Below are 13,785 nucleotides of genomic sequence, written 5' to 3' on the forward strand. Positions count from 1 at the left end.
TCAACTCCTTTCAGATTCTTCCCAGATGGCTTGGTTCTGATGTTGACGACACCTGATGACCCAATATCGTCACTTGGCCTTCTCCGATCAAGGACACCGCGGAACTCTGCCATATTATCAGGGCACTACATGATTCGCGGTAACTGCACAACTCTCATCTTGCGAAGACAGGACAACGTGAAGACTGCAGTTAACAATAGATTTCGCAGACGAAGAGAATTCACTCAGGACCTGGGAGAACAGACTTTTCACATCGTGAGTCGCTTGTTTTATTTCTTTTCATAAAACTAACTAACTCTCTAGCCTTCTTAAACCCGAAGATTCATGGCTGCAGCAACACAGGCCTTCCATCTGTCCCTATCTTGAGCAAGATCTATATACTCTTTTCCATCCCGACCGATTTCCTTTAGGTCTATCTCAACGTTATCCCTTCATCTTCGTCTTGGCCTTCCTACATGTCTCTTACCATCAGGTTTCCCAACAAGAATCCTGTAAACTCCTCTTTCCTCTCCCAGTCGTGCCTCATGGCCTGCCCACCTAAGTCGTCTTGATTTAATTATTCTAATAATATCTGGACATGAATACAAATTATGTAGTTCTAAATTATGTAACCTTCTCCACTCACCTGTCTCCTCATCCCTTTTAGGTCCAAATATTTTCCTAAGGATCTTATTTTCAAATACTCTCAATTTATGTTCCTCTTTCAATGTAAGGGACCAAGTTTCACACCCATATTACTGTTTTGTATATTTTAACTTTTAGTTTCTTAGATATTAAACTAGAAGACAAAAGTTTATAAGAGAAGTAACATGCATTTCCTGAATTAAGTGTACTTTTTATTTCCTCTTTAATATAATTTTCACTTGTTAATATTACTCCTAAGTATTTGAATTTGGAAACTGGTTCAAACGAGTTGTTATCAATAATTAGATTTTGATTATTACCTAAAACTTGGTTTCGGCCTGTAAGCATATATTTAATTTTCTCTTTGTTAACTTCCAAACCTTATATCTTTTCATAGTGTCCATATTACTAAATATTTTGTTGTTTGTTCTTTTTTGTGCTATTCTTCTGAAAAGAGAAAATTAGTCTCCACGTGCAACTGAGTATACTTCAAAGATATTTCCCCCAAACCACCCACACACCCTGATTACTTTGGCGTAAATAGAGATTGGCTGCTTAGGGTTATTACGCATCTTGAAAACCTGGGAAATGTCGGGGAATTTACGTGCATTTTGGACTCTGCAAGAGAAAAAAAGTCGCAAAAGGAACAAGTCGTTCATTTCCACTATTGGATTCAGTTCTTGTGATTCCGCTCCCCAATTTCAGTTCAGAAACTAGTTCCTCTTGTTCTTATGATTCTTGGTCTGTTGCAACCTTATAGGTCCTTCAAGTTTCAGTTTTACATAAACAATTTTTGTTGCATATAGAAGTTTTATAGGAAATCTGCTCAAAAGTATATGAAGATTATGTTGTTTACGAAGTTGGGGTTTTCAGATCACAGATGTGTTATGGTGAAATAATGTACCTCTGTTACTTTAGCCTGAAGGCACTGATGCAAATGATTATACCACCCAACATATTTGATGCTGTTCGTAATTTTACATTATTCTTTGAATTTTCACCTGTTTTTGTGCGTGTAGAAATAAATTTGCTATAAAATAGCAGTGAAAGTGAATATTCATAATAATTAAGAGTCTTATATATTTGATTGAAAAAAACAAGGTTCAAAAGCAGTCCCAGAACTCTATAAGCCATTCAAGCACCTTCTCCAAAAATAGAATTTCTCGTAACTTAACTGTAGCCACAAGCAGTAGCAGCTTCTGCCTACTCGCATGTGCACACCCAAATAAACCTGCAATGCAAATCTTTTTTATTGTAATTATTCATTGAACACCATCTCTTTCAAAACAGAATTTTCCCATGCTACTTCACCTGTTTCGCTTCATCAGATGTCAGTTGGCTACACTGCGCTTACGAACACAACTTGATTTGTGTTCAGCTGGCAGCTGTCTGCGTAGAGGTAACCACAAAACTGGTTTGCTCTTCTGGCTTGCTCTCACTAAGCAGTGCGTGTCTGCATCTTCACTCAGGCACGTGTTGAAATCCTGTTTCACTCAAGACCGTGTTACACAAGTTGAGGGATTTTAAAGGGATGCCATCTCACCCATCTTGTTTCATGCATGGCATGGGGGAGGGACAACTGAAAGCGAAACCTGCATTGTAGACAGGGTGAAGCAAGGGAGGGAAGTTAGCTACAAAGAGTGCAACGACTGCAATAATACAAGTGCCATCCGGAAAGTAGTACCCATATTTTTTAACTTAAAAAAAACTAACAAATACTTTTTGAAAAAACTTTGTAATTGTTAACAACAAACTTTAAACTACTTCTCTACATAGTCTCCATGTACATTTAAGCATTTGTCATGATGTGTGATGAGTTTGTGTAGCCCAGCTTCATATTCCTCTGCTGCCAGTCCATTGAGAAAAGTAGTCACCTCTTCTTTCAGTTCATCATCACTATGAAATGTAAGGAAGCTAGGGACACAGCTTGCACAAATTTTTCCCATACTTCAGATGATCCTTGACAATTTCATGAACAATTTTTCGTGAAACATCAGTGAACTGTTAACTGATTTCATCAAGTGTGACGTGCCGATCATTCTGGATGAATTCATCAACTGCACTCAGCAGTTTGTCCGTAATGGCAGATGGGTGCCCGGAACGTTCGCCGAAGAGACGACTCATCAGTAACATTGTCTCCATAAACCTTCTTTAATTGACGGTGAATATCACGTGGTTGCACATTCCTGGCTTTGAGAAATATGATCACAGCCCTAACTTCACAAGTAGTGGCATTTTCAATTCATTTGAACATTGTTAACACTCACAGAAATAATAACTACAATGACAGCGCTACTAGACTTCGCACACACTGAAGAGACAGTCAACTGAAGTTTAACCTTGAGCGTCACTAGCGCTCCACACGGCACGAATGGATAATGATTTCCGGATGGTCCTCGTAATATGAATAAAGTACGAAGTAAAACAGCATTGAGCGAGTACTAACATATATACATATGTACATTTAGCTTTATTTGGTTGGTTCGGTCATTAAGAAAGAAATAAACAACTGCTAGATAGATTATAATTGATTTTTCTGCATGTGGTATTCTGATTGGCTTCTTTGGTGTATGCAAATGTTATTATTCTCCTTGTTCACTATTATCAGTGGAGCGAGGTGGAAAGTTTTTACTAAATATTTTGCAAATGGACAATAATGTTGATATTGTAGATCGGTATTTCTTTGTTTCAAGTGATTTCATCAGATTATTGAATGCTGAATTATTATAACCCCTGGTGGAGTCACATTGTGGTGAAACTTTGTACGTAGACTCACAAACACTACAAGTTTTATGTATAGATGTTCATATGCCCTCCACCAGTGGCACAAACTATATCACAGCGGTAATGAAATTCGTCCCAAACTCGGGCAAGCATGTCTTTCATGACTGAAGCAACCGCAGCACTGATTTGTTTTTTCAGCTAGTCCAGGTCATTTGGTAATGGTTGTACATAAACGGTTTCCTTAATGTACCCCCAGAGGAAGAAGTCACATGGAGGCAAGATCGGTCCAGTGACCTTGGAGACCAGCTGAAAAGTGCCAAGTCGTTAACTGCCTGACGACCAATCCAACATCTTGGAAGAGTTCCTTTGAGAAAAATGCACACTTGACGATGCCAGTGAGGTGGGACCCCGTCTTCTTGGAAAATTATGTTGTCAAAACCTTCGTCATGCAGCCTTGGAAACAACCAATTTTGTAACATAGCAAGATAGTTCTCACCATTAACTATTTGTTCATTGAAGAAGTATGGACTGTACACAGATGAACATTGATTTTTGGTGAATTTCTTTCATGTTCAATGTATGCATGTGAATTTTGTAGGCCCCAAATTCTTACATTCTGTTTATTAACCTTACCACTAAGGTGGAAAGTAGCCTCTTCACTAAACGCAAGTCTTCCCGTGAAACTGTTATCCTCTTCAACAGCTTCCAGTATCTTGCCAGCAAATTCCACACTTTTCCCCTTGTCCTCATGCTTCAGCGCTTATAAAAACAGTAACTTGTATGTCTTCATCACGAAACGACGCTGCAAAACTCTCCACACAGTTGTCTGAGGCAGTTGCAACTCCTGACTTGCACGACGTGTTGATTTGGAAGGACTACATTGTAAAGACAATTGGATTCTCGCAACATTTTCTTCTGACACAGTGCTCGTTCCTTTACATATGCAACTAGTGTTTATGAACTGTCTATACCACCTGCGAATGTTCCACTCACTTGGTAACGCAAGCGGAAACGTCTTTGCACTGTAATTGCAGAGTTACACTTACCGAACTCGACAACACAGAATGCCTTTTGCTGCTGCGTCGCCATTTCGACTCGAACTGAAATAGCGGGATTGTGAGAGCACAAGTGCTGCACTCGTGATCTAGTGGCAATTGAACGAAACTACGCGATGTTACCTTCCGTTCAGAAGTGCTGGACTGTAATCCGATGAGTACTTTCAACAGCATACTGGTTTGTAATACGTATATTCTGTTTGAATCATGGTGTATAGTGAACTTATCTTCTTATATACCTGTACTGGGATTTGATAAAATTGAATACTTGGAAATCTAAAATTGCATTGAGTTGTGGTTAAGATTTGTTCACTCTGTTTCTTAAGAATTGCATTCTTGTATGCGTGAAGTTTTGTAAAAATCTATCTTCTATATATATATATTTGTTCCAGCATAATTCTTGAACACCTTGAGCAATTTCAACCAAACTTGGTACACGTATCACTTGCAATCTGGAAAGAAATACTGTGGGGTTAAGACACCCCAGGCACCCCTAGGGGTATGGGTGGGATGAGGGTGACATGTAAAAATAATAGAAAACTACCGATATTAAATTCAGCACAAAAATCAGCCGTGACTCTGCATCACAACGATGGTGTTTCTCGGGTTGTCTAACATTCAGGCTGATATGAGTTTGTGTTGCGAAAATGACCGATATTAGCGTGGAATCCATAGTTTTCAGAGTCGCTAAGCTAATTGGTGACATTCAGGATCAAATAAAATTACTTACATTTTACACTATAGTTAGAATTCATTATTTTCTTGTCTAATAGAACATTGGGATAAATAAATACCCAGGCAATGCCAGGTAATTAGCTAGTATTATATAAAGTAATGTGGCCATTCTCTTGTTAACGTACAGCTTCAGTTTTCATCTTAACTGCCTTGTGGTAGGGGTTTTTCATTGAATAAAAATATATATTTTCTTAATTTTGCAGCTATACCTAAATAGGGGGCGATTAAATAAAGGTCAAGAAAAAGTCAAGAATTTTGGGTTTCTTATTTTGGTAGACACCCTGCATCAACACCGCTATTGTGAAGATCACATGGGACACACACAGAATGCATTTAAGGCCATTAGAAAACTTCAAACATCCCTCTTTCACATGGTGCTAATATCATGTCTGTGTTTAATATTAGTGAAACTGTAGAATTATAAAATTGTCCAATAATTTGTGGACATGGTGTATTTTAATCTTTAGTGGTCAGACTGGAAGCCATCTTTCCATGTGTGGAAACCCGTTCTGGTTGGCTGGGAAAACCAGTTGTGTGTATTCTTGAAAACTACACATGAAGTTTCAATTCTGTCTTTTTTGTTCATTAGTAAACATATGAAGGTATGACATATTCCAATTACAAGCAAACAATATGTCCATTGTTGTTATTAACAAGTTTAGTTTGGAAAAGTCCATTGTTTGCTCTGACTATTATGGGATAGATCTTATAAAATTGGCTATAAATCCTCAACCACTGCATTTTGCTGACATATTTCACTTTTACATGTAATAATGAAAACAAAATAACACTTTAGCAATGTGCAACAGTTATGGGACCAGGGAGAAATTGTCAATTTTTAAAATTTTCCTGAAAATTAAGACTTTCGAAAATGTTCCATAAATTCAATTGTTTCTCTTTTGTTTTTCAAAATTGGGGGATGGGCATCACATATCCTCATGCTTCCCTCCAAATTTGGTTCATCCAGCATCCATAGGGCTGATGCATTTGATACAGCATTTTACCCAGGCCTCAAACGAAGTTTGGAAAAAATCCACCGAACACTCCCTTCCCCACCGTTTCGGAGCTGTTTCAACCTCCTGTAGGTCCTTGAATCCTATGCCACGAAGCACAGACTTAAGTAGTTAAGTTCAAAGTGGGAGAAACCAAAAGTGCGTACAAGACAATGAGTGGCAGGCCATCAATGCCGATGACCGACGACAACCGCCACAGGGTTGATGAGCTGATTCGAGCGGATAGACTCATCACCACCCAGGAAATTTCTGATGCAGTGCACATGACCTATGGGTCAGCACAGGCAATGATTGAGAGTTTGGGATATCATAAAGTCTATGCTCCGTGGTGAGGTTCGAGGACCTACAAAAAGTTAAAACAGCTCTGAAAACGGTGAGGCAGGTAGTGTTCTGTTGATTTTTTCCAAACTTTGTGTGAAGCCTGGGTAAAACACACTCTCAAATGCATCGAATATGACTATGTGGAAGGATTACACTGAGTATAGGACACTCCAGGCAAGCTATATGCATGCTCATTGTTTCAATCTTTCCATTATTAAACAAATTATACCTCAACAGGCAAAACTTTTTGATGCCCCCTCGTATCATATTTCATCTCATAATCGTCACCACTAAATAATGGTTGCACCTATTTGTTTCAGTCTAAAATTTTGTTTACAACCTTTCATTGCGTAATTGTTGCATTGACCAATGATAGCGTAACAGAGTTCTTGGACACAGAAGATTAAATTTTGTAAATCCTTACTTAGCAACACTGTAGCAAATTTTCTCAAGTGTATTTTCGACTGCAATGCAAAAGTCAATAACAACTCATGTGTTAACTAAAAAGATGTTCGCTAAACTGTCATGAAGAAATTATGTGTGTTGATTTGGACTGTTTTCAATTTCAGGGTATATTAACTAGTATTCTGTGCATCCTAATCTTGCACCAAAGACACTTTAGTAGTACCGGTAATACCAGCACAATTTTTTGTATAAAGAATCTTCACATAATGGTCGCATCGTACTTTTTCCAGAAAAATTTGGCATAAAATCTTTGACAATTATGCATTGAAATATGGTATACATTTGACACCGAGGAGGGGAGAGTGAAAAGTTTTGAGCCTCACAGTTTCTATAATTATTTTTCTTGTAGTCTATGGTTATTACAAGCATAAAAACACAGTTTTTCATTGTGACGTTTCAGGAGAACACACGCTCCCTTCATCAGACATTTATTTTTAGTTTGACTAAAGATACAGTTATAACAATGCTTAAGAATGTTTTAAACAAAAAAGATAATCTGTTATACAATGGATGTTGTCAATGTTATACAATGGATGTTGTCAATGTTACATTGTTGTAATATAGCAATTTAACTGTGAAAAACAAGCAGTCTGTTTTATTTTTATCTCGGATAAAAAAAAATTGATCACATTATTTTTTATTTAAAAAATTATGAATCCCAAATATCATCAGGCAATTCAAAATCATCATTGCTTTCACAGAGTTTCTTGATGTTTTCTGTTACATTAAATTTTAAAGATGGTGGCTTACTCCACTTGTGAAAAAGAAAACACCATAGTGGGTCTATGTTACCATTTTCATTATTCAATTTGGGGCCTCCCCGATGGCGCAGTGGTAGCGTCGTCGCCTTGTAATCAAGGGGTCCCGGGTTTGATACCCGGTGGAGGCACAAGTGGTTCGGATCCCACTTTAAACTGTAGGTTCAGTCCCAATTAGCCTTACTGTGCATAAAGTGGACTTAAAACAACAAATCAACCAATCATTATTTAATTTATTCCAGTGTTCTTCTGCAATGAAGGAAGCTTCCCAGACATTCATATCTATGTTTCCCGTCACTCTTTTTAATCAAATGCTTCTCTTCAACGATGTGAGCTGACAAACCTGTTCTTGGGTTTAGATTTATATTGTCTAAATCGTTTTCGTGCCATCTTATTGCTGTTTGTCCTACATAATCCTTATAATCCATATAATTACATAATAATAAATGTCTGATGAAGGGAGCATGTGTTCTCCTGAAACGTCACAATGAAAAACTGTGTTTATATGCAAGCAATACGTACATACAAGAAAAACTATCAGTTTCTACATTATGATTTCTCTACATATTCACATAAACTCTATAATCACCCCCAGATCAATGCACTTATGCATTCTGTGCTGCAGTTTGTTTACAGTCATCTGGTAGAATGATTTGTCCTGAGACTCACACCATTGAATGACTGCCTACGTCCGTGTAGAAGTGACGTCCTCGAAGTGAATTCTTCATAGCAGGGAAAAGATGAAAATTGGAGGGGCCAGGTTGGGGGAATAAGGTGGATGGGGAAGTGCAGTGAAGCCACACTCGACCAAAGCAGCCTGTGCAGTGAGGCCTTTCCAACAGAAGTACGGAATCACGCCCCTGTCGGCCACTCTCTTCTCTGACATTTCATTAATTTTCAACCTGACAAAAACATAGAAGGAATCATGTGAATTTCATAAACGTTCGCACAGTGTGTCCTAAAACCCAAAACTTTTCACTCTCCCCTCGTAACTATCAAAAATCCGCTTTTAAACTCGTAATACCTTTCTCATATTGCCACATTTAACTCTGTAATGCCAACTTTATCTATTTACGTTGTTCTAAACTGACAAATGCTATTGCCTTCCTTGTAGGAGCTTCAGATTCAGTCATACAAGAATAAAGTGAACATTCAGCTGATATGGGAACACTACTCGGTCATCACAAAGTACAGGAATGGACAGGAGAGTACAAGCACTTTCGACCTCGTGAGTAACAAATTTCCACCATTTTGGTTCTCGCGGGTAAAGAGCTACACGACTGAATCAGAAAATCCACTACAGTAGTAGCGAGAAGTATATTTTTTTTTCCTATTTGTCTTCTGTGCCCTATTGCAATCTTTAATTCTGTAAAATAGTGTGTATATGTTTGTAGAAACATTTGTTCTTCCATTTTCTTTCCTCTTGTAACAAGTATTTGATTGTGAATATTTTTTCTGACATTTTTTATGTACTTTACTATTGTTTTCAATGTAGTAATGCACGGATGATTTTTTTCTTTGCAAAAAGGAAATTGTACATTCATTAGTACTTTTTAAGGGATGTATATATGCAATGTATCATGAACTGTACACGGTCTCCAACGTGCAAAAGGTTTTGCATTCAGAATAATGTAACAATGAAGGAATGACAGATGTATTTTGTAGAAATATACAGATGCAATATATTTGCTGGTAAACCACTATTTTTGTTAATACTAATGCACTAGATTCTGCACTTGTAATGGGTTATGCTCTTTCAATAGAAGGTGGAAGGTAAATTTGTCCCTGCTTTAGAATAATGACAATATTTCCTTAGAGCACAAACATTCAATCAAGATATTGTAGTAGATAATTCCTGCAGAAAGAGAATGCAAATAAATCGAGAACTGTGATAGAATAACTATGATAGAATGCACAAGTTAAAATGAATTTTGACATAATTCATTAGATTGTAGTATACAATCATTTAAGGAGAAAATATGAATAATTAATTCACACTTTGATTTTTGTAGGACATTAATATATATATATATATATATAATGTAAATGCAAAGATAGCCCTGAGCATTGCAACGTGCTATGAAAGCATAGAGGTATGTGACGGTTAAGCCCCACACATTCACAATCCTGGCCATTTTGTGGAGGTTGTGTGATCAACATCATGCTCCAGCTGCCTTTAACCCTCAAGAACTCTTCCTTCAAAAGAGGAGTATGCTTTTTCTGTGTGACACTATGTGGACAAGCATATTCAATACCAGCTGACTACCCCTGGGTATATGAAAAGTTTGCCAGTACCCTGTGCACTTTCCACCATGCCACGAGTCATATATAAGGGAATGTGCTGGTAGGGCTTCACACATTTTTCAATCTCGGCCATTTTGGAGGTGATGTGATCATCACCATTCTCCGTCTGCCTAACTTCCTTTACTCGTTGCCAGTTTTTTTTTTTTTTAATTCTGAGATCTGTAGAATCGGTACCTTGTGTTTTAAACACCTTCAGAAGTTCATTTGCTTCAGTAATCAACTCAGTTGATGTTTGTATTGTAGTTTAAGGGCATAATAGCTATATTATTAACTCTCAGAGGTCAAAGCAGGGTACATGTTGTCCCCCAGCCAGATTTTTTTAGTAATATTTCCTAACGTAACGTTACAGGAGAAATTGTAAGGAGAAAGTGAATTAGTTTCTATTGGAAATTTCGTAAATGGTACCTTCCACACCAGACTGATGCAAGATACTGCACTTGCCACTTGTAGTGGGCCTCTCCAATGGCATAATGGTAATGTTGTTACCTTGATATGAAGGGTTTCCTCTGGGCTCAATACCTGGTGGAAGCACACAGTAGTTCGGATGCTACTTTAAACTGTAGATCCAGTCCCGATTAGCCTATCTGCGCATAAAGTGGAATTAAAAACAAACTCAGAGCTCAGAATTCTTAATTTTTTCCTATCAGATGAGTTTCTGCCCTGTAGTAACTCTTAGCGAGAGACTAGCAGAAGCGCAGTTCCGATCTGTCATCTCATTGTTGAACTGAGGGTCCATCCAGCAGGAGGAAATGAGTTGAGTGGGTCAGAGTTCTGTATGTTATATGATTCTTATATTTCACACAGGAGGAAGAGAAAGGCCTTCATAAGGTGAGAATTGTGTGAGAAGTCATTGTAGGAGTCTTCGCAAGATAATTCATTTGTTCTAGTGACTTCTTGCATGGGGGTGTGCACAGGTGAGCTAGAATAGATTGTTATACATTTAGGGTCATGTTGTTGATAAAGCAAATGCTCAACTCCTGTACCAGTGGCCTAGTGCATTTAGTGAGGTCACCTGATGATTTGACACCTAAGATTCTGGGTTCACAAATATATTTTGGGAAATGAGAGAAGAGGTAGTAAATAAGTAGAGCGAAACTTAGTATTCACATTTTCTGGGAAGCTGTTTTTCAGTTGTTCTATTAATTTTGGTGACCACTGCCACCACCCTCATTTGAACTTGTTGCACCATTGCTTGGTGCTTTTTTTGTTCCTAGGTGCGCTGTTGTCGGCTGTGTGCAATGAAACGCATCAAGCAATAATGCAACAAGTTCCAACAAGAATGGTGGCAGTGTGTTCTGCGAAATTAATAGAAAAACTAAAAACAGCTTCGCAGAAAATGTGAGTACTAAGTTTCTCTGTAATTAAGATTCTGGGTTTAAGTTTTGTGATTGTTCTAGCATAGTTTGTGAGTGTTCTTGCATCAGCTTCATCTAATCATCATTCATGCTCAATGAATTGAAGTCTCTCTACAGAAATGTAATAAGCAATAAGTTTACATCGTATATATATAAATATAGGCATTTAGCATTTTGTAATGTAGGGAGCTTTGAGACAGAAGCAACAAGCTACATTCCATTTGTCACATGTTGTTCGGAATGGTCCATTTTCTCAATAGTGTGCATCATGTCAACTTGGTCTGTTGTTCGTGCATGTGCGGCGAATGCTGTTTATGGACTGAAGGGGCCTGTTTCGCTTGTCACTTCGGTGTGAACCACTGCTGCGGTTTGTCGCCTGTTGCTTCAGTCCCTAAAACAGGAGCATTTGTATGGAAAGTTCATGTGTTTTGTACACGCTGTGTACAGTGTGAACTTTCCACCTGCACACTGCCCTTCACTGTACGGGAAGATTCCTCCCTTCTTCATGGAACCACCTCCTGTTTCTTCAGCTATGAGTACAATTCCACACTGCACTGTTACTCCACGAATAAGATGATGACGAGTTTCCTATGTGATGGTCGAGGTCCCCTGCCTCCCTCACTCCTTCTTTTTTTTGGCCTCTAAGTACTGTTACTCACCCTGCAGCCCACGTGTGTATACAAGTGTGTCGCAGGTTGACCAGGGCTAACCTGAAACCATTTTTGCAAATAGTGGTTCGGATCTTACTTTAAACTGTAGGTCAGGTCCCAATTAGCTTATTTGTGCATAAAGTGGACATAAAACATCATCTCAAAAATTAAGACCTGTTTCAGGGCATCTGAAACCTGTTTCAGAGCATCTGAAACCTGTTTCCGGGCATCTGAAACCTGTAAATCAGCCACTAAATATTTATAGCAACGTAGTTATAAAGATACAAGTGCTTGATATTGACCAACATCATCATAATGACTGTCTAGTTCTTGGATTGAATATCAGCATTATACAACTAAAAAACTGATAGGCCTTGGTTCTGAAAACACTATTTGGAAGCATTCTGTTGTGATTGTTAATGTCGTTTTAATAGATTAAATGCTGTGTTAATAGTTTGGTTGCTGTTTTAAGTCCACCTTATGCACAGTAAGGCTAATCGGGACTGGACCAGTTTAAAGTGGGATCCAAACCACTTGTGCCTCCACCGGGTATCGAACCCGAGACACCTTACTTACAAGGCAATGACGCTACCACTGTGCAATGGGGGAGGCCCAATATGTTGATAGTATTAACAAAAATAGTTCTTGCAACAAGGTATCGCCAGGTGCATAGGCAAGGAGCATGTGGATCTGTGCAAAGAGCACATAGTACAATGGCGGGAGGGAGAACACAGGGACACATCAAGTAGGTGTTTTTTTAATTGTTACTGCTCTTGCCTTTGGTGCAAGTGGTCCTGGGTTCAATTCCCAGTGGGAGCTCAAAACATTTTGGTGTTGACCCAGCATCATGAGGACCGTTGGGGAGCTGCTTGAAAAGAAGTAGCAGAATCGGGTCTCGAAAACCAGAAAACATCGAAAATAGGACTTGATGCGCTGGCCGTGAGTCACCCAATGAAAATCCACGTGGTACACCTAGGCTCTCAAAGGGCTGTTGTACCATGGCATTTAGTTGATATGCTGTTTTGTACATTTGGTAATGATCTCTTAATATGATTTAAATTTTTAAAAATACAATCACTATTTTTATCCACCTTGGTGCTAATCAGTGCCAAAATTGTATGGGCTTCCAATAGATATTGAACCGAGGACCAAAGGCAAGAGCACAAACAATTTGGTTATGCAGGGGCCCGTGACCCCCCAATGGCACCTGCCTCAGAAGGCAATTCTGTGGCCTAATACTGTGATGAGCAAGGAGGAAGTTTGCTCGCTAAACACTCGGTTACTTGACCTGCCTCTTCTGCGAGTCTAGGATTGCAAAAGATTCTGCAAGTTTTTGATCGTTGGCCTTTGTTGGCTGTGAAGTTATTTTTGTTGAAGTTGACCTTTGTGGTCAAACTAAGATGAAGACTTGAAAATAATCTTTAAGATAAATGACTGACAAAGCTTAGAAAGAGAATGTTAAGTAGTCAGGTATAAAAGAAGTCCAAGAGTAGTTGTAATGTACAGAATTCTATGCATTTGGTCATTAGGTAACTCAAGATTTTCAATTGTATTAAAAAAAATGTAAATCATAATGTTAAATAAATGTGTTTAAAAACTGTTCATTATGTGTTTACTCTGATGTCATCTAAATGTTCCTCCTCCCTTGTCCTATGTATGCAGGGATAAAAAAATGGTCAGTAAAATCAGCAAATGTCAGTTTTTCATCTTGGTCTGTAATTTGTCAGTATTTTTTGTTTGCATGACTGCATTTTTTTTATTAATTTGTTACTCCATTACGA

At 38.3% G+C, this 13,785-nt stretch overlaps 1 protein-coding gene across 2 annotated transcripts in view; it reads left to right on the forward strand.

Moving 5' to 3' along the window:
* LOC145997170 (F-box only protein 9) overlaps positions 1-11,073 on the forward strand; it is a 59,455-nt gene extending 48,382 nt beyond the window's left edge. For both annotated transcript variants that reach the window (XM_083133855.1, XM_083133856.1), the window contains exons 8-9: positions 15-255; positions 8,810-11,073. In XM_083133855.1, coding sequence (XP_082989981.1) covers positions 15-255; positions 8,810-9,001 — 433 coding nt within the window. In that variant the 3' untranslated portion in view covers positions 9,002-11,073. The remainder of the gene's footprint in view (positions 1-14; positions 256-8,809) is intronic.
* Positions 11,074-13,785: the final 2,712 nt, after the last annotated feature.

This window comes from Lepisma saccharinum, chromosome 13 (genome assembly GCF_977018435.1).
Source record: "Lepisma saccharinum chromosome 13, izLepSacc3.1, whole genome shotgun sequence".
Lineage (NCBI taxonomy): Eukaryota > Metazoa > Arthropoda > Insecta > Zygentoma > Lepismatidae > Lepisma > Lepisma saccharinum.